Source organism: Macrobrachium nipponense, chromosome 8 (assembly GCF_015104395.2).
Source record: "Macrobrachium nipponense isolate FS-2020 chromosome 8, ASM1510439v2, whole genome shotgun sequence".
NCBI lineage: Eukaryota > Metazoa > Arthropoda > Malacostraca > Decapoda > Palaemonidae > Macrobrachium > Macrobrachium nipponense.
In genome coordinates this window covers 32,111,907-32,132,082 of record NC_087203.1, presented here as the reverse complement: position 1 = coordinate 32,132,082, position 20,176 = coordinate 32,111,907, and the positions used below count along the sequence as shown (strand labels likewise).

The window sequence follows — 20,176 nt, the reverse complement described above, 5'->3', positions numbered from 1 at the left end:
GAGGTTTCACCCTCGAGCAAATTATTGTAACAGAATATCTATCTCATTCCTTTCACATCATAAACACTTTTACATGTAATGCAACAATGGGGTGAACCCTATTATTAGAACTGCCAAACGGAAAGGCAGCCAAGAGCCACTGAATAAAGGATTATCAAATGATAATGAGTTTGAATAGGAATATTTTGACGAAATAGGAATATTTTTACGGACTGTGTTCAAGTTGCAGAGGTATGGAACTGACTGGTTAATGAGTGTGAAAGCAATAAAGTTACTGTTTCTTCACCTGCTTCCGTCTGTAAATATAGTAGATTCACATCAACTGCAACCGTGCATTTGCTGTCTAGGCCAGTCCCTTACGACGCTCCTGATTGGCTGTTGATAAGCCAATGACAGGGTCGGAAACTCTCAGTCTCTCTCGTGAGTTCACATAAGCAGGATGTATGTTCCACTTTTCCTGAGGGATACTTTTGAAAGGAGAGGTAGAATATACATTCTGCCTTTGTGAACTCTCTCGAGAGACAGAGTTTCCAGCCCTGTCATTGGCTTATCAACGGCCAATCAGGAGCGTCGTAAGGAACTGGCCTAGACACCAGATGCACGGGTGATGTGAATCTACTTATAGTCCAAGTATCGATCACGTGCATGTCTCTTCACATGAATACCACAAGCATGTGATTGCACTTTACATGTGTACGTCTCCGTCAGAGTAAAAGAGCAGACTTCCAGATTAGGAAGTTTTTCTTGATAAGAAGTTTCAGTTTGTTTATAATGGGATAAACGACGATCTCCTTTACCTGTTCTTTCTTTTCTTTCAAGACGGAGAAAAAGTAGAGGACAAAGTAATTATAGAAACTTTGGAAGTTAAGTCTCTTGAAATAATCCCGTCGACCTAACTAGAAGTCTCGAAGAATAACTTATAGCTTCTCACACCTAATTCTCAAATTAATAATATTTTGAAAATGGCTTCTCTCTGAGAACTTCAAAGACATTTGTTTAACTATAAAAGTCAACCATTGGGGACACTCTTTCACCGTTGAGAAGGCTTATGCCCTTATAGGTCAGCTGATGTTTATTTCGTAAACATTATGAATTTTTATTACGCACCCACATTTTATATATACTTATGTCTCTCTATGTGTAATAAAAATTCATAACGTTTAAAGAATAAACACCAAATGACTTGTAAGGTCATAAGCCCTCTAAATTGTGAGTGCCAGAAAAGGTAGAATCGTATAGCGTAAACAGCTATCTTTTATAACTGGTTTCATATAAAAGTTAATCAGAAAGAAGCTTTATACGAAATTTTAATTCAATTAAGGGCAAGCACGAAATTATTATATCTATTTGAGCACTATGAATGGCCTAAAAAGTTGAACGTATCGTGATTCTTGATTACACGTATATCATAAATCACCCTTTTAGCCGAATGAAGGCTTCACAAGAGTAAACGAACTCTCATTTTATTCTGCATTATCAAATACGTAAATCCTTTTTATTTTGAAGATAAAACTTGGGCAGAGTTTTTAAGCTTGAGGGTTTGACACAGTTTGAAAATTAAATTTAATAAAATTCTTATATTCCTCCGAATAAAACATTATTGAAATTGTATACAACTATACTAATAGGCATTATGTTCATCTACAACTGATACCGGAGATTTAGATCCGGACAGAAATAATTTCAAAAATATTACCATCTATATTTATTTTTATATTCATACAAGGTCGTTAGCGAAATGGGGAAGTCCAATGGGATTTTCGGATATCCACCCGGTGGTAGGGGTGTAAGAATACTACCACCGTAGGTCCTGCGTGACGTAAAAGGCGACCAAAAGGACAGGTGCTGCCTTGCAGTCTTACTTTTTAGTAAAAGGCTAGGCCCACCGCCAATAACTGTGGAAACTGCTGCCTTGCAGTCTTACTTTTTAATAAAAGGCTAGACCCACTGCCAATAACTGGAAACTGCTGCCTTGCAGGTGAACTTTTTAGTCAAAGGCTAGGCCCACCGGCATGCGGTCGTAAAAAAACCCTTCGCCAAACTATAAACCATGCCTGAAGTTGTAAGGAAAGGCGCATCAGGCAACCGACCCCTGAATGTAGGGATAACGGTGGGAAAGAAGGTCGTTAGAGAAATCCCGATGTCAAGTTTACGTGTCGGAAACTCCGTGCTCGAATTCCCATATATTCAATTTACCGGTCACGCCCACCAGAAACACACATTTTTACTAACAAAAATAACTGTTCAGTTCTTCGATATCTTGACACTTTTTGGATACTTCTTCACCTAAAGTCTCGAATACGAAGGGGAAATTAGGGAAAGGGTTCTTCCTTTCCATGAGTGGATTCAAACCCATAAATGAGGAAGAGTTAAGTGACCTCGCGTGCGGTCCAATCCCACCATGGAAGAAAGAGCTTCCTAGTCGAATCCACTGGATTCGAAGATTGCAATGAAAAGTATCTAATAAGCAAGATGAAATCGGAGAGTCAAGGGGACATTATGGCTATCAAAAACCCCTGTATTCCAACGTAAAGATATAATTCAAAGGCAGAACATTACCTGTCATTAGCTTCTGCTCTTTCTTTACTAATGAAAGGGGAGAGAGATTTTGCACAGTTGGAAAGGTTGCTTGAAATTGCAGCCGAACTGAAAGCAGAATTATATTATTATGGTCATATTAGATAGCATTATGAGTCTCTATGCTTGCTAAAGTTTTTTTTTTATTATTTTGTGCCTGCTCAGTATGATTTTTTACTGGGAGCCATGAAACTGAATAAAAACAAATTACATCAATTCAAGTCGAAAAGAGACACTGCAAGCAATTTTAAAGAATGGAGGAGCAGGAAGTGAATCATAGTAAATGACTGTTACTTACTGTCTAGTGATAAACTAATGTCAAAATAATCAAATGATACATCTAGGTACATAACCACCTCCAAAGCAATGTATACTGAATTTGTTGTGATGAAGGTTCCAATAGATACCAATATTTTGCAAAGTGTTTCTGTTGCACGGCTGGAATTTAGCTACAGATGGCATACTGTCTCATAAACTGATTTAATTTTAGTGCTAAGGAATAATATTGAATCAGTTTCTTTGAAGAGCATTTTGCTTCAGCCTGTCAAGATAGAAAATGAATGTCACTACCATCATGGTATTTACAATTTAATTAATGTTAGACTTCCTTATTCCATGTTTATTGGATTTTCTTTCATATATCGACTTTGTTGTCAAATGTACTTTCTGAAAGAGAGGAAGATTTTCATTGGACAGTTATTTTTCCCATGATTTGAGAAAGCATGGGTTTTTATGCATTCTCAAGACATGGGAAATTATATGCAAGGCTTTTGCATTATTGCATCATTGTCCGAAACCGGGTGGAATTTGACGTTTTCGAGATCGATTAAGTTTTCTTCGATATATTCATGTTTCATCAAAGGTCCTTTCATCCCCTAATGCAGCCCAACGATGATTAAATACGAAATATCAAACAGAACACAAATTTACCGGTCATCAGCTAAAAAAAAAAAAAAAAAAAAAATGAAGCGTTTACCATTTTGTTTATCCTTCCCGGTCGTTTACGGAATGGCTCGATCATATTTGGGCCCCGATCAGCGAAATCGCCCAGAGAATGGAAGTGGCAGCTTTAATAGATGGCAGGCGTTTTTTGCACTCAATTCAAGGCTGTTGCTGTCTGTATCTCATGGAACGCCGCCCGTCCCTCTTCTCTGAAACTTTCAATCTCCCTCCTTTTAAAGCTGAGCTGCTTGCACCCTGAGGATTCCCCTCCCCGTCCGTTTTATCTTTTTCATTTTTCCTGTCTGTTTCTCTCGTATGACAGACTTATCCATTATACTCTTCTTTCGCTTCGTTGTTACTCTTTCCCTTCGCTCGGGGTTTGTTCCCATACGGGAAAACTAAATTAAAACGCGCGACGTCGCTATACTTCAAAAGGTGGCAAATCATCAAATCAAATTTGGCGTCTCGTTATCATTTGCACGTGTCGACAACAAACATGATAATTAGATGTAAATGCTTTTGCTTCTCTCTCTCTCTCTCTCTCTTCTTCTTCTTCTTCTTCTATCCCCCTTTCAGGTTTTATGGAACTGCAAAGAATGAGTAACTAAAGGGGAATTTTAAATTAATTTTCAATCAAACTTTTCCTATTTCTCTCGTTACTAATAAGACGATGCAACGAGATACGCGAACACTGTAACTCCGTCTTCAATTAATCTTTTTTTCCGAGAACCCAACATGATTAGCTGAAAGAGGAGGACAGCTCAACAATCACTCAACTCATTGTGCTGTAGCAAACTTTGTCGTCATACGAGGGCAAAAAAACAAGGATGCAATGAATAGCATATAAGGTGATTAACGAATAGACGAACGAACTTCATCAGTATTGGTATTCTGTGGTTCTGATTTCCAAGTCCGACCCCTGATGTCATCAGAACTTACTCATATCCAAGAGGGTCTTAATTAAAAAATCGTGATGAAAAAGATCCTTGCCCCAGAAAATCTCTCTCTCTCTCTCTCTCTCTCTCTCTCTCTCTCTCTCTCTCTCTCTCTCTCTCTCTCTCTCTCTCTATATATATATATATATATATATATATATATATATATATATATATATATATATATATATACATATATGACATATATGATGTATATGCATATATATACATAATAACACACACACACACACACACACACATATATATATATATATGGAATAGATGAAATGGAATGGAATATAGAACTTTGGCCAAAAGGACAAGTGCTGGGACTCATGAGGCCATTCAGCGCTGAAATGACAGTAAAAAGGTTTGAAAGGGATACCAGGAGGAAAACCTCGCAGTTGCACTCTGAAACAATAGTTAGGAGAGGGTGATAAGTAAGATGAAAGAACGACAATATGAATGGAGGTACAGTAAAAGGAGTGAAAGGGTTGGAGCTCCGGGCCGAAGGGATGCTGCAAAGATCCTTAATTAATGCCTACAGTACACCGTATGAGGTGCACTGACAGCACTACCCCCTATGGGATATATGTATGTATATATGAAACTTAGGATTGTTTGTAAAAAGATCCATATATAACATGATATTCTGCGGCATAACTCTGTATTCATAATTCTCTAATACCTTTTTGAACATTAGAAAGTTCTCGACAAAGTCCCTTTGTCGGCTGCGGTCGACTCCAGTCGACTAATCACCAGGTAAAAATTCCTATCTTATAGAACTAAAGCATAATGTATCTTTCTTGAAACAATCCCACTAACTCCTTTAACCAATTTTCACACAATACCGCTAACAAACAGCCGGAAACAAACCTTAGGCCATAGCCTCATTAGCGAGGCTAATAAATGACTGAGGGAAATGTATTAGTATATGGATTTGCCCACCTAGATCATTTAAAGTGTGAATCCAATTAAAGAAATGTTCCGAGCGTTTCAAAGCAGCGATGATCTGACGCCATTCCAGTCACGTGTCTCTGGTATTTTGGTGTTTACAAAGTGCAGCTGATAAGAATTCAAATTTGATATAATTTTTCTTTTGTGCCTTGAGAAGAATGTATCAAAACATTCTAATAGGGTCGTTACCAACCGGAAAAAGCTTATTAAGTCCGTTAAGTCACACAGTGTTGGAGGCGATGATGATGATGATGATATACGGGTTTGCTGAGATGAGTATATAAGAACTGTTTTAAATCACGGACTGTACGAAAGTAATGATCTAAATGACAGACTGCAAATTACCATAGGTTTTGTGTTAGGACATGAAAAGGAGATTTTAAACAAGGCTAGCCTGGGGTTCCATGTAAAAGTTGAAATTCGAAGCCCGAACATTTCAAAGAGACCTGGGTACTTTTCATACAAAAATAATAATAATAATAATATCACTCACTGATGTCGCAATATCATGGGACGCCAGTGTTGAAGAGAAAGGGAAAAAATGGATAAGTATCAAGAAATGAAAATAGAAATAAGAAGGATATGGGATATACCCATAATCATAGAAACACTAGGCACGATCCCAAGATCCCTGAAAAGGAATCTGGAAAAACTAGAGGCTGAAGTAGCACCAGGTCTCATGCAGAAGAGTGTGATCCTAGAAACAGCGCACAATGAGAAAAATGATGGACTCATAAGGAGGCAGGATGTAACCAGGAACCCCACTATAAGTACCACCCAGTCGAATGGGAGGACTGTGATAGAATAATAATAATAATAATAATAATAATAATAATAATAATAATAATAATAATAATAATATTGCTATTCTTCTGGAAGTGAACAGAAAATGTTTAGGTTAATTCTGAGGTTTGAATATCATAATTCTTTTGTTAGTGAGTCTATTATTTTATCTTTACTTACATGCACATGTAGTACGTAGAACAGAATTTTACTGAATTGCTTATCTATGAAGTACAATTTGTTGTATTCTCAAGATTACTCCTGTATTTGAGATATCTTTTTAACCAATGTGTATTTCAAAATTCTGACATTAATTTAGTACATGCATTCAATATGAGAAATTTTATCTCAACCACTTCTCATGCCAAATATTTTTACTGGATTAAACTGAATCCAGTGGAGAAGTTTAAGCATTTCCTTTTTGGTATTTCTGCGGAAAGAGGTAATTTTGACAAAATCGCACCCCGAATGACCAAGATGGGGCTCATCTTTACGAAAAATAATAAGTTTTCTCTAACTATAAAAGTCTAGATATTTTAACTGACGTAAACAACAAACATTAACTGTAACACTGGGACTTCTCTGTCTGAAACCCTTCCACTGCTAATACTTCTTAAGACTGCTCACATACTTCACAAAACTGCCGTTTTCTTTGAAAAATCGAAACTATACTCTGTTTTTTTCCATCTGTCCATCTGCCTGTGGTGTTTGCGCATGGTAAACCTGCGTCCCGGGCTTTAGATAGTTACATTTAGCTTATATTCAACAATAATAATATCCTATTTCGAATATTAACGGTGTAATTCGCATACAGTAAATTATTAAAACATTTTTCAGTTGCAAATCTACGCCCAGATATCCCTTTATTTACCTAAAACTTGCACATAGCGTAACTATTTAAAGCCTGGGACACAGTGTTACCATGCAAAACATCACAGGCGGATGGCCAGATGGAAAAAACAGAGTATAGGTTGTCTGGTCTTTTGTCTTCGTTAGTTGCATCCAGAGTATGAGCAATAGTTTCCAGCTGACATTTTTGTTATAAAGCAGATCCAAACAGCATAGGAACAGTAATTGTCAGTTATCACGGTGGAAATGGGCAAATCAGGGATATTGGAATGTGGAAGATTTAGTCAACAGTTCACCCAATCAAGTTCATGATATTGCCATGTTTCATTTGCTTACAGCAAATTGCTTTCTGAAAGTTATGCAGTGGTCATTGATTTTTTTTAAAGAAATTATTCCTTATCGTAAATAATACTATCCTCAAAATGCCTTCATAGTTATTCTCCTTCTAAATATATTACCTCTCGAACATATCTACAATTTATTTGAAGGATTAAATTTATCACAAAGACCTCTTGCTGCTATATCGGACGATGGATTTAATTCCACCCTCGGCCACCTTCTCTTGCGTTTCCTGGGAAACAGCGTCCAAAAGAGATTTGTGAATCACCGAAAATCTCCTTGGACATCGGGAAATAACGTATACATGCCTCTTTAAAAGCTAAAATCTTGTACTGTGCGGCACACTGTCGACAACACGCAAAGTACTTTGCAGCATCCATTCGTATTACATTGTTTGCCGACTTTTACCTTTCATCAGTATATGCTATTTTTTCTCACTTAAATATCCGACGTTATTTTGAGCCAGTTTTTGCATGTCAAATGTGAGCAAATCTTCCGGTGCTAAATATGATACTTCTTTGTAATGGACACCATATTCTTGGGAGCTTGAATTTCGAGTCAATGACCCCTTTCGTGGACTTGTTCCATATGAATAAGGTATGCCTTTTGATAATAATAATAATAATATAATAATAATAATAATATATGAAGGTAGGAGACCCTCTCTTAAACATGTTTTGTTAAAGATGATGGCAGCATCAGTGGAATTGATTTTATATATGGTCTTTTCAATTCTTCTTATTATTCTCTTCTCATCAGGGCTGATATTTGCTAATAGCTGGCCGATGTTCATATCTTGGTTAAAGAAATGTTTTCTAAAAATACTAATTTATTGTTATGATAACAAAAGTGATTAACAAATCTTAGTAATGGAATTCCAACGTTTCCACCGATCATAGGGTCTTTTCAAGGAAAGGTGAGCGTGAACTGATTGAAATGGGGTCGTTCGGCGGTATTTATTGTGTCCCAGGTGCTCTGTCTGATGGGCGCTGCGTTTTCATTGGCTGAACAGAGGATTAAGTCCCTGAGTCAAGCCGTCTTGCAGAGGTGGAAGCTCGCACTGCTCTTCGCGTGCGGACGCTGGAGACTGGGAGCATAGTATTGGGCAGGGGCACCTGATTGGTCCGTTCGATCGGCTCTATGGTGCCGGCGGGCAGCGCCCTACGTGCCACCGTCGGGAGGAGTGAAGTCTCTTGAGTGGTGTTAAGGCTGGGTCTCTCCTTCCAGTCTCCAGCGTCCGCACGCGAAGAGCAGTGCGAGCTTCCACCTCTGCAAGACGGCTTGACTCAGGGACTTAATCCTCTGTTCAGCCAATGAAAACGCAGCGCCCATCAGACAGAGCACCTGGGACACAATAAATACCGCCGAACGACCCCATTCCAATCAGTTCACGCTCACCTTTCCTTGAAAATGAACCGATGATACGGTTGGAAACGTTGGAATTCCATTACTAAGATTTGTTAACCACTTTTGTTATCATAACAATAAATTAGTATTTTTAGAAAACATTTCTTTAACCAAGATATGAACATCGGCCAGCTATTAGCAAATATCAGCCTGATGAGAAGAGAATAATAAGAAGAATTGAAAAGACCATATATAAAATCAATTCCACTGATGCTGCCATCATCTTTAACAACAAAATAATAATAATAATATGCAAAATAGTTTAAAGAGTTCAAGTAAATAACAGAAATGCATGTTCTCAAATTAACTTCATTTCTTTTGATATAAATCTTTGGAAGGATTACTTCTTAACGAAAAAGCGACCAAACTTGATTTTTTCTACTCAGAATGATTCGTGCATAAGGCTTGCAACGCGTGTTGCCTCCGCTACTTTTCTCAGTCACAGATAAAATTTACATTTCATGAATGTTCACTATCTTACACAGGATAATCGACTAATCAATATACATCATATATATGTGTATTATAGATATTATGTATATATGAATATACATATAATGTAGAAACAAAGGTTAAATATGGCCAGGAAAGAGAGGGACTTCACATCGAAAAAAAAAATCAATAGACTTACCTCACTTAGGATGGAATATATATATATATATATATATATATATATACTATATATATCATATAAGATATATATAACATATATATATATCTATACACACATATATATATATATATATATATATATATATATATATATACTATATATATATCATACATCACACAGTATATATATATGTATATAACAATATAATATATATATATATATATTATATATCTATATATATATCTAGTATATATATATATAAGATATATATATATATATATATATAAATATATCCTATATATATTATATATATATATATATATAAAGAAAAAAATAGGGCCAGAGACTACATCGTAAAAAAACAAACCTCATTTAGGATGGAATGTATATCATACATAATACATAAACATATATATAACACACACCACCCATATATATATATATATTACCATATATATATAAATATATATAGATATATAATATTCTATATATATAGATATTTATATATCCTATATATATAATATTTATATATATATATATATATATATACATATATATATATGGGATATATAATATATATACAGATCACTGTGTGAAGAAGTACTTTTAGATTAAAGACAACAAAATAAAAAAAAATCAAATGTACGAGAACTGACCTCGAAGTCTGCGTCTTCTGAAGCGAGGGACGTGAAGGAGAAAGTGTTGCTCCTGAGGCTGATGTTGTCCTGCACCGGAGGAGAGTTTCCCTCTGAGCCATCGCTGCTCTTCAGACGGGACCTGATGGCCCTCGCTGACATTCTGTAGTTGAAAGAAAATAAAAAGGTTTAGCTATTCCTGACGCTGAGAATGTTCAATAAGAATAAACAATAGACCGCAGTATTCCAGATATTGCCTCCATCTGTCTTTAGTGCTTTATGACAAAATTTTCATTCTTATAAATCCACAATTAAATAATTAATTTTCAGGTGAATTTTGATGATGTAAGTGTTATACGATGGTATTACGGCATACGTAGCTACGTTCATTCCCCGTAACCGGTCTTTTGTTTTTATCGTTGTTAACTGCGCATGCGTACGTCACGCCCTCCGCCCTCCCCGGCCACACTGCGAGTTGACATACACAGACATACAAGTCTCGCGCGCTACACATCTTCATAGCATTTTTACCCTTACTGCAATATCGCTTTTAAGTTCCTCGTTGTACGATTGGTTTTGGCGCTCGGCTACCAATCCGGTGGTCCGAAGTTCGATTCTCGGCTCGGCCGACGCGGAATCAGAGGAATTTGTTTCAGGTAATAGAAGTTCTTTTCTGGATATGATGTGGTTCGGATCCCACAATAAACTGTAGGTCCCGTTGCTAGGTGACCAATTCGTTCCTAGCCACGTAAAAATATCTAATCCTTCGGGCCAGCCCTGGGAGAGCTGTTAATCAGCTCAGTGGTCTGGTAAAACTAAGATATACTTAACTGGTGTACTGCAAATAATAAGGAACCACGAACTCAGCTTCCCAATTAAACCGACACATGACGTTCATGCAGCAGTGAATGTCTCGAGCTTTCGAAGGCAGTGACCTAAAAGTGATTCCTTGCGAGGTCTGGAGATGTCCCAAACGGCACGTGCCGTCACACGGAACGAATTAATTGCCATCGTCAACTCGCATTTTCCAGTGGTCATGAAAGGGCTTAATTAGGATTGCTGTCAGTTGGGGGAAAGTACTGGCAGTCCTCTAACTCCATTTTTTTTTCCGTTTAAGGAGCTGAAAAACTCCCGCGAATCTACTTCTACCACCAATGCTGGCTATGTAAGTCATCTTTTAAGGTCTGCGTGGCAGATATTGTGTTTAAATGATAGAATTTATGGGAAAGTTGCGATTTGTAAGAAATCTTGGCAAAACGTCTTAATGGTGACTTCCGAGATCCCTTAAACCTAGGGGAAATAGTCCGAATTCTAACTCATACGTGCAACTAAAGGTTTATTTCATTTCATCTGTTCACTCCCCAACGTAAGTTTCAGGCAGATGTGGCACATACGCATAGCTAGCTCACGATATAGCAAGATGCTTTTTTTTATTTACTTACTAAGAGATAGGACATAATTACTGAAATCCCACCGTTCGCTTGTTTGATCGTAGATAAGGAGGTGTGAGGGTTTATTATTTTATATATATATATATATATATATATATATATATATATATATATATATATATATATATATATATTTAAACCTGCAAACTATTTTTCAAGTAATATATCTTAATGCTTATATTATATATATATATATTATATATATATATATATATTATATATATATATATATATTTTAATCACAGCAGATGCACGTGACTTCATAAATAAGCGAATTCCACAGGAAAATGATAGTCAGAAATCCAAGCGCTTTCGTCTTTACTCACACATTAACTCCTTGACAATGTCTGAGTAAAGACGAAAGCGCTTGGATTTCTGACTATCATTTTCCTGTGGAATTCGCTTATATATATATATATAGATATATACATATATATATATATATATATATATATATATATAATAAACCCTCACACCTTATCGAGATCATAGTAAGTGTGGTTTATATGTATAATATAGCAATGCAAAAGCACGAAAGGCGAGCTTGTATCAAATAATCTACGATCAAACAAGTGAACGATGGAATTTCAGTAATTGTTTCCTATCTCCTAATAAGTAAATAAAAAAGCATCTGGCTATGCTGGTTGCGAATAAAGCGCGTTATAATAATTTCCCGCATGTAAAATTACATGAATAGTGTGGTATTTGAAAAAGCATGATGCATTGTTGCCTATGAGGCTGTGCGGGGTAGGTGGAAGCAAGACCCACGGTCTAGATATATAGTATACCTATACTCTGTTATTTTCCATCTGTCCATCCGCCTGTGGTGTTTTCGCATGGTAACACTGCGTCCCGGGCTTTAAAGAGTTACGCTATGTGTAAGTTTTAGGTAAATAAAAGGATATCTGGGTGTACATTTGCAACTGAAAAGTTTTAATAATTTACTGTATGCGAATTACACCGTTAATATTCGAAATAGGATATTATTTAAAGCCCGGGACGCAGTATTACCATGCGCAAACACCACAGGCGGATGGACAAATGGAAAAAAACAGAGTATAGACCGTGAAAGGAACATTGGTTGGAAGGCGGGAAATTTCAATTAATATATGGCAATGGTATTGCGGTTTTCCTTTCAGAATATTTGCACATTTACATAATTTTGTTCTTGAGCATACAGATGGTTCAACAGCTCAGTGACTGGGCAGTTCCAGGAACATACCCCAAACAACTTATCGAGCAAAAGTTTGAAATCTCATCGAGTTCCCGTCATCCTTGTGTTGATGACATATACTATAATAGTTACAATATAAAAGCAATTTTGACTGATATGAAATAAAATTGTGCTTAAAAGAATGGCAGTAAAATCAAATTTCGAGCGAATCAATTGCAAAAGCCTATCGTTTACTTGTTAATGCTTTGTGTTCAAGTGGTCAACATCATTAAAAGTTGTTTTTCCGGATTACGGATGTGTATATAACTTTGGTATCACAAAACAATTATTTTTACTTTCATGCAATGAAATCTCGTGATTGGGACAGTTTTTGGGCACAGGTCTACATGTAGCCTGGCCTATACCAATGAAATTAAACAATTATTGAAAGCCCATCGTTCGTTTGTTTGTTTGTATGGTGTTTTTTTTACGTTGCATGGAACCATTGGTTATTCAGCAACGGGATCAATGGCTTTACGTGACTTCCGAACCACGTTGAGAGTGAACTTCTATCACCAGAAATACACATCTCTAAGACCATACCGATCACGCCACTGAGGCGCTTCATCGTTCGTTTGTGTTAAATATGAGTATAGACTATTTGGTACAGTACAAGCTAGTCTTCTTGCGCTTGTAGGTATATTATCTATACAAATCGGCAAGTTCATGATTTAGATAAGGTGTGATGTTTTTTGTACATATAAACATTCAAATGTGTTATTGAAGAAATATTTTTAATATTTAAGCATAGTAGGCTAACGATATCGGAAACGTTGCTATGCAGGCAAAACGAGTTGCATGTGTATGCAGCTCGGTTTGCCTGGCACATACCCGTGTATGTGCCACGGGTAACCATGTGTATGTGCCACATGGTTACCCGTGGGTAGCCAAATGAGTTGAGACCGACTACAACAATAAATACTAGGCCTATAACCGGCAATTACTTCGTGTCTGCAAACGATTTAGTGCTAAACAAACTTCCACCGGAATATATGGAGGCAAAGGGTTTCTCCTTGTATTATATAGAGATGAGGTTGCTATCCTTACGCCTTGCCACACGGGCCAACTTTAGGGTCAACCATCCATGGCATGACCACACCCGACGGAATTCAAGTTTGTTGATAAGTCAACCAATGGTGGTATCACGTAACCATATTCCGGTATCAACCCGGTATGCAGGGCCGGTTTTTAAGCCTGTTTGACCAATTTGATCAAATTGGGCCTCGTGACAGAGTTACAGATGGAAGCCTTTTCTGTATTGTAAAGAGGAATAAACCGCTACCGAAACATGAAATGAAAAAAAGAGGAAGTATTATCCTCTATTATGCATATTATATTAACAGAAAATTTTGACTAAGAAAATCATTTTGATATTGGACACGGAAAATCGTCTTAATTTCTGTGATAATAATAATTAACAACAACAACAACAACAACAACAACAATAATAATAATAATAATAATAATAATAATGGTGACAAATAAATGAGAGCAGCTTATCTCTTGAGTGCAAGATGTTGCCGTCTCCCAGGTTAAAGAAAACGGAGTTTTGGGAGAGAGGGGGAACTGAATGTCGTTGAGTATTCTAATGGGTCCCGCAATTCCTAGCACTGGACCTGGCGGCATGTATCCACCTTTGTCAAAGTTCAGGGTAAACTAATGCCAAGTAAAGCAGACGGCCACACGAATTAATATAATTTGCCGACCGCACAATATAGAAAAGGGTGTAATAATCTCTGATACGGCGTACCAAGGAGCCTATATAGCACCTCGACGTAGGTGACGCGTAATATGGTATGGGTTTACCCTGGACTTTGACAAAGTTGGATACATACTGGGTTAATACCCCATATCCTTCAAGCTTAGTAACTGAGCGGAAACTCAGGCTAGTTAATGACAAATTTCAGTTAAGGTTAATTACAACTCGCTAGAAAATGGCTAATCGGGTTGATGTATCATGATGGAGATATTTCTCATAATGTTAGTCGTACACCAATGCGCACAGCACATAGGCCAATGCATACGATAGATCTCTGGAGAAGTCTAGATTGGCGTATTAGGCAATGCTCCTAATTAGGTTTTTGCGGTGGTTACTTAACTTTCATCATCGTCCTTTGATATACAATTACATGACAAGACACTGAAATGAGTGTGCCGTTTTGGTAGCGAACTAACGCAGCACTTGCAAGATCACACGCCCACGCTGAAACTGAACATTTTACAGACAGTTGCCGAAATATACGCAACAGAAAAACATGTCAGCACTACCTGCGTCCCATCGGAAATGTGTGAAAGAAAGTCGGGATAAGTTTTGCGGCTCGTCTGCCTAAAAATGTATCGATGACACTCGTCTTGACACGTCAATATTGACGTCTGTAATCCTCCCACTGAGACTGAATTTCCCGCCTGCCCCGCCCAGTCTGCTGAAGTCATCAAAGAAAACGAGATTAACAGAGCCATCTGATGGCGCTCAGAAAAACCAGCATCAGCTTTTTGATAATATTGTTTAAATGAAAAACAAACGGACCATACGATTTGATATCCTCAGCACGAAAACTTACTTTTAAAGGAATATAATGCTTTTGGTGGTTAGTCTAGAAGCCTTATGTCCGCAAAGGATTTTCCATGATGGCAGTAGGTGATGATGGTAAGGTACTATACAAAAAACAAAAACAAAAAAATAAATAAAATAAATAAAAATTAAATAAAAACTCGTGTTGCCTCTTTTTTTTTTATCAAACAACAAAGACATATGATAATTTTTTTTCTGGTTAGAGTCAGTAATATAGACGTCTCATGGAATTCTGATTAACTAACAGTGGCAGAAAAGACTTAAAATTTGCCATCTTGTTTGTTTGTTTGTTTGTATGGTGTTTTTACGATGCATGGAACCAGTGGTTATTCAGCAACGGGACCAACGGCTTTACATGACTTCCGAACCACGTCGAGAATGAACTTATATCACCAGAAAATTTGCTATCGGAAATCCATATGTTCTTAATATCAATGACCTAGATTCTTGGGAATGCTATCTGGGAAGAAGTAAAATACCAGTTCAGTGTATTGCAGGCACAGCAGTGCGACCATCTGATAATGTCAACAGAAAATGGACAAAAATGAATAAATAAGATAACCGACTTCTATAAATTAGAGTGCTAGGCCCAAGGCTAGACCTATCACTCGAGTCCTTGATCGGGAAATGTCTTAAATGAAAGGTGACATTTGCAACTCGCTGAGGAAAGAGGGATGACACTTTGTCAAGAAGAAAGAAAAAGCTGGATCTTCTCAGAAGTGTACCTATATATATATATATATATATATATATATATATATATATATATATATATATATATATATATATATTACAGTTTTTTTGTTAAAAATGGTTGCCGCTTCAGCACTATTAATCTTGTAAAGAATCTTATCAATTTTTCTGATGACAGCTTTCTCTCTGTTGCTAGGCTGGCAAGCAACACGCTAAAGGACATGGTAAAATCCGGTTGTTGGGTCATTTTTGTTGATTATTATTCTATTCTTATATTAAACATTGTTAGAGAAAGCTGTCATCAGGAAAATAGAGACGACTTTTTACAAGACAAATATGCTTTAGAGAGGGTCTCCTTCCGAAATATTATTATAATTATTATTATTATATTATGGGTTAGTAGTGTATGTACTCAGCTCGCCTCTTAGAGGGTGAGGGTTCCATTCACAATCGGGCTAATCAGTGAATTATGCATCGAGTAGTTCGGTAACTGTGTCGAATAGTAATCAGGGTGAATAGGTGCATGTGGATAGCTGTCATATTATTAGAAAATAATGAATGAGAACCGGATTGCTTACACCTTTTGGAGCCACCAATGAGAGTAAAAAGTACTTAGCAATGATAACAACAAAATCTCTAATCTGGACGGAGGGAATTTGATGAAATTTTATTTTAACAGTCGATAGATATTGGGTAAATGATGAAGATTCGATGTGGTTTCTGTCGCTACAAATCGTAAATTATGCTTCAATACGCTAAAAAGTTAATCACTTTGAGGAGGTTACCAAAGGAAAGTTTTACCAAACTTCATATAGAGCTGTTAAATATCCGCTTAGTCATTCTCACAGACTCAAATAGACCGATACAGGAACGACTTGATTTGAGAAAGTGGTGATGATAATTATACGTTCGCTACATCGCTAGTCGTCCTAACAACAAGTTAAGCCCCATTAGGTTGTCTCAGTTGCTTGGATGGGTAGCGACCAAGAAAACCACATAGCGCTGGCTCATATGCCTCTATGAACTTCTGCTAGGGACGGTGTAGGCTAACAACCACACTTTAAATATGGGGCCCGGCCATATTCCCCCACACTTCCCCCACCCAGGATATTTTCCCCCTGGCACAGTCTCCTCCGGACATATTCCCATCTGGACATTTCCCACCCTATTATACAGCTGAGATACAAAACAGGAGGAATTATCAAACACTGCTGGTATGCTCAACAACGGTCTAGCGAAAATTTCTACCCTTGACTGATGGATGTTGAGGGGGGCATAGCATTTCTGAAAAATACAACTCTTGAAGGGCGAGAAGAACTAGTTAATTGCTTTGATTCATTTTATGTGTCTGGAAGCATTCGTCGTTTAAAGCCATCACCCAATGTTCTATCAGTACGAATCCGGCGCCGTTCACCTCTTTTTCCTCCACGGAGGGGACCGCGCAAACTGTTAACTTGTGTCAGAGCTGGAATAATGCGTCCTTTCACTTGGTTGGCCACAAGCATCCATCTTTGTGGGCACTCTTTGATGCATTAAGGAAGGTCTGTTCTTTGGTGTCCCTTAACTGCCTCGCTTCAGGAGGAACATGGGCAGCCATCCTCCCCAAAAACGTGCCAAACGGTCCACAAGACAACTTCAGGAGCGGCTCTTTGAGATATGCGTAGCTCGACGAGATGGTCAGAGAACTGTAGAACAAACTTTGAGGGCTGTTGGTTATTGTATTCGACCCTAAATATATGAATGTATTGGATTTTTAATCCTTAATGCAAAAAATAAACTAGCATTAATGACACTTTTCTTCTGTATTTGACTCCAAATATCCCACATGAATATTTTAATCCTTAATGCAATTATGTTTTTATCTGTTTTTATAGTTCAGTAAAAATACAATAAATCATGCATGACTCTGAGAAACAAAAAACTTTTCAGAGGGGAAAATGTCCAGAAGGGAAAATGTCTAGGGGCGGGGGGCGATATGTCCTGAGTGGAATATGTCAGGGGGAAAATGTCTGGGCGGGGGGGTGGGGGGGGGATGCCCTACGCTCCCTAAATATAGATGCAAAACCCAGGAAAGTAAGATTTTCATATATTACCCTTACTTTCTCTATCGATCTGAGAAATGAATGCATATAGTTATAAGATTTTAACACAAATGACATGTTTGTCTATGATATGTTGACCCAACTTAATGTTATCAACTTACGTATGTATGAAGTGGTTGAAACTATAGTTACAGTTTTCAATAAGTGCATTAAAATACTATTTCTGCTTCGAGTTAATTTCCAGAGAGAGGAGATGAAGAAGAGGGAATGGGATAGGTCGAAATTTTGAGGAGACAACGCTAAAAATGAACACCAACATAAACATACGAACCTAAATAGGCACACTCACTGGCTAGTTAGAAATGTTGAGCCAGTTACGGCAATGACGCATTTTTACAGAATGTTAAGTGCAAATGATAATGAATAAAATGGGCCATTTAGAAATTAAATTTTTAAAGAGAAAAACGCCTTCTTTTTTTTTTACTCTTTCGTTTGCCATGATATTACTATTCCTCTTTTTGCAAATGGACTGCTTCATTAATTCATGACAAAGGTCGAACAGGGCATGGAGCATGTAAATTTGCGAACGGTTTTTACCGGAGTATTCATGTATTCATACTCTGGGATATTCAGTAGGGTACAGAAACAAGTAAGTGGAAGAATAAAGAACCGGCTATACTATACATACACACACACATATATGTGTTTTGCACTGTTTAAATTGGTTTAAATAGGCAGTAACGCTGAAAATAGATGCTAATGATAACATTCTTTCCCGGAGATTTGAACCAGCGATCACTGAAGCTGTAGACCGATGTTTTGTCCACTCAGCTACTGAGTGTATAGGAACAACGTGACGAGGTATACACCTACTCTACCTAAGAGAGCGGACACATTTAAACCCTGTTCCCCAAAGGGCGTCGCTATGGGGGCGGCACGGGCCCCACCACCGCTTTATCGCTCCCCCCCCCCCCCCCACAACTCCAACCCCACCAGTTGAAATTCTCTTTGTAGCTAAATTCTAACCCTTTGGTAGTCAAAAGCAGATATTCTCACCCTATCTATCATGTCCTACGAAATTACAGTTGTGCTATATATCTAATGACATTGTTTTGTTCTTGTTTACCTTGACAACTTACGTAGATCTGAGAAATGAATGCATATAGTTATAGGATTTTAACACAAAGGACATGTTTGTCCATCATATGTTGACCCAACTTAATGTTATCAATTTACGTATGTATGAAGTAGTTGAAACTATAGTTACAGTTTTCAATAAGTGAATTAAAATACTATTTCTGCTTCGAGGTAATTTCCAGAGAGAGGAGAGGAAGAAGAGGAATGGGATAGGTCGAAATCTTGAAGAGATTTTGGAGGTTCATAAGTCTTTTGTATTAATGATGATATGCACTACTTTGATATATCTACATGACGAGGATATTATACTATAGCTGAAAATTAAAATTTGATAGTAGAAATTAGGCTAGTGTTGAAGGTGAGGTTGTGAGAAATGTTATTTTACAGTATTTGATACATTTGCGTATAGTAAGAGTTGAAAATTAATTGAAAATTGAGCTCTATAATTTCAAATACAGTTTTACTAATTACTGATACTATAATTTTCCTTCATTCGCATGGATATATACATTCGAAAATAGTATATTTTACTAATTACAGATTTGGTACATTGGTTTTGTGTAATTTCTTTGGCCCCTTGGCCCCAGTGATGGAATGCCAGCTACGCCACTGCGTGACATCATCATTAGACAAAATGGCCTAAAAATAGAAGCTATAGTAGATTCACATCAAACTTACGACTCTCCTGATTGGCTGTTGATAAAGCCAATCACAGAGCTGGAAACTCTCAGTCTCTCGAGAGAGTTCAAATAGGCAGGATGTATGTTCCACCTCTCCTGAAAGAGGACGGCCCTAGACGTCAAATGCACGGTTGATGTAAAACTACTATAGTGGCAATCTACTGTCTTTGCCGCCATCATATCATTCATGGGGAGTTGCGCATCTTGATCCTCACCTTTTATGCTCTCTGTAGCTGAATCGAGCGTCGACCTACTTCTTTAGCGGCTAAGTTCCTCGTTGGATGAGTGGTTTACGCGCTCGCCTACAGGTTCGGCAGTCCCGAGTTCGATTCCTCGCTCTGCCAACGTGGG

At 37.4% G+C, this 20,176-nt stretch overlaps 1 protein-coding gene across 1 annotated transcript in view; it reads right to left on the bottom strand.

Annotated features, from left to right (window-relative positions):
- LOC135222645 (uncharacterized) overlaps positions 1 to 20,176 on the bottom strand; it is a 416,064-nt gene that overhangs the window by 244,641 nt on the left and 151,247 nt on the right. The window contains 1 exon segment of the mRNA XM_064260784.1: positions 10,059 to 10,200. Within this exon segment, the coding sequence (XP_064116854.1) occupies positions 10,059 to 10,200 (142 nt within the window).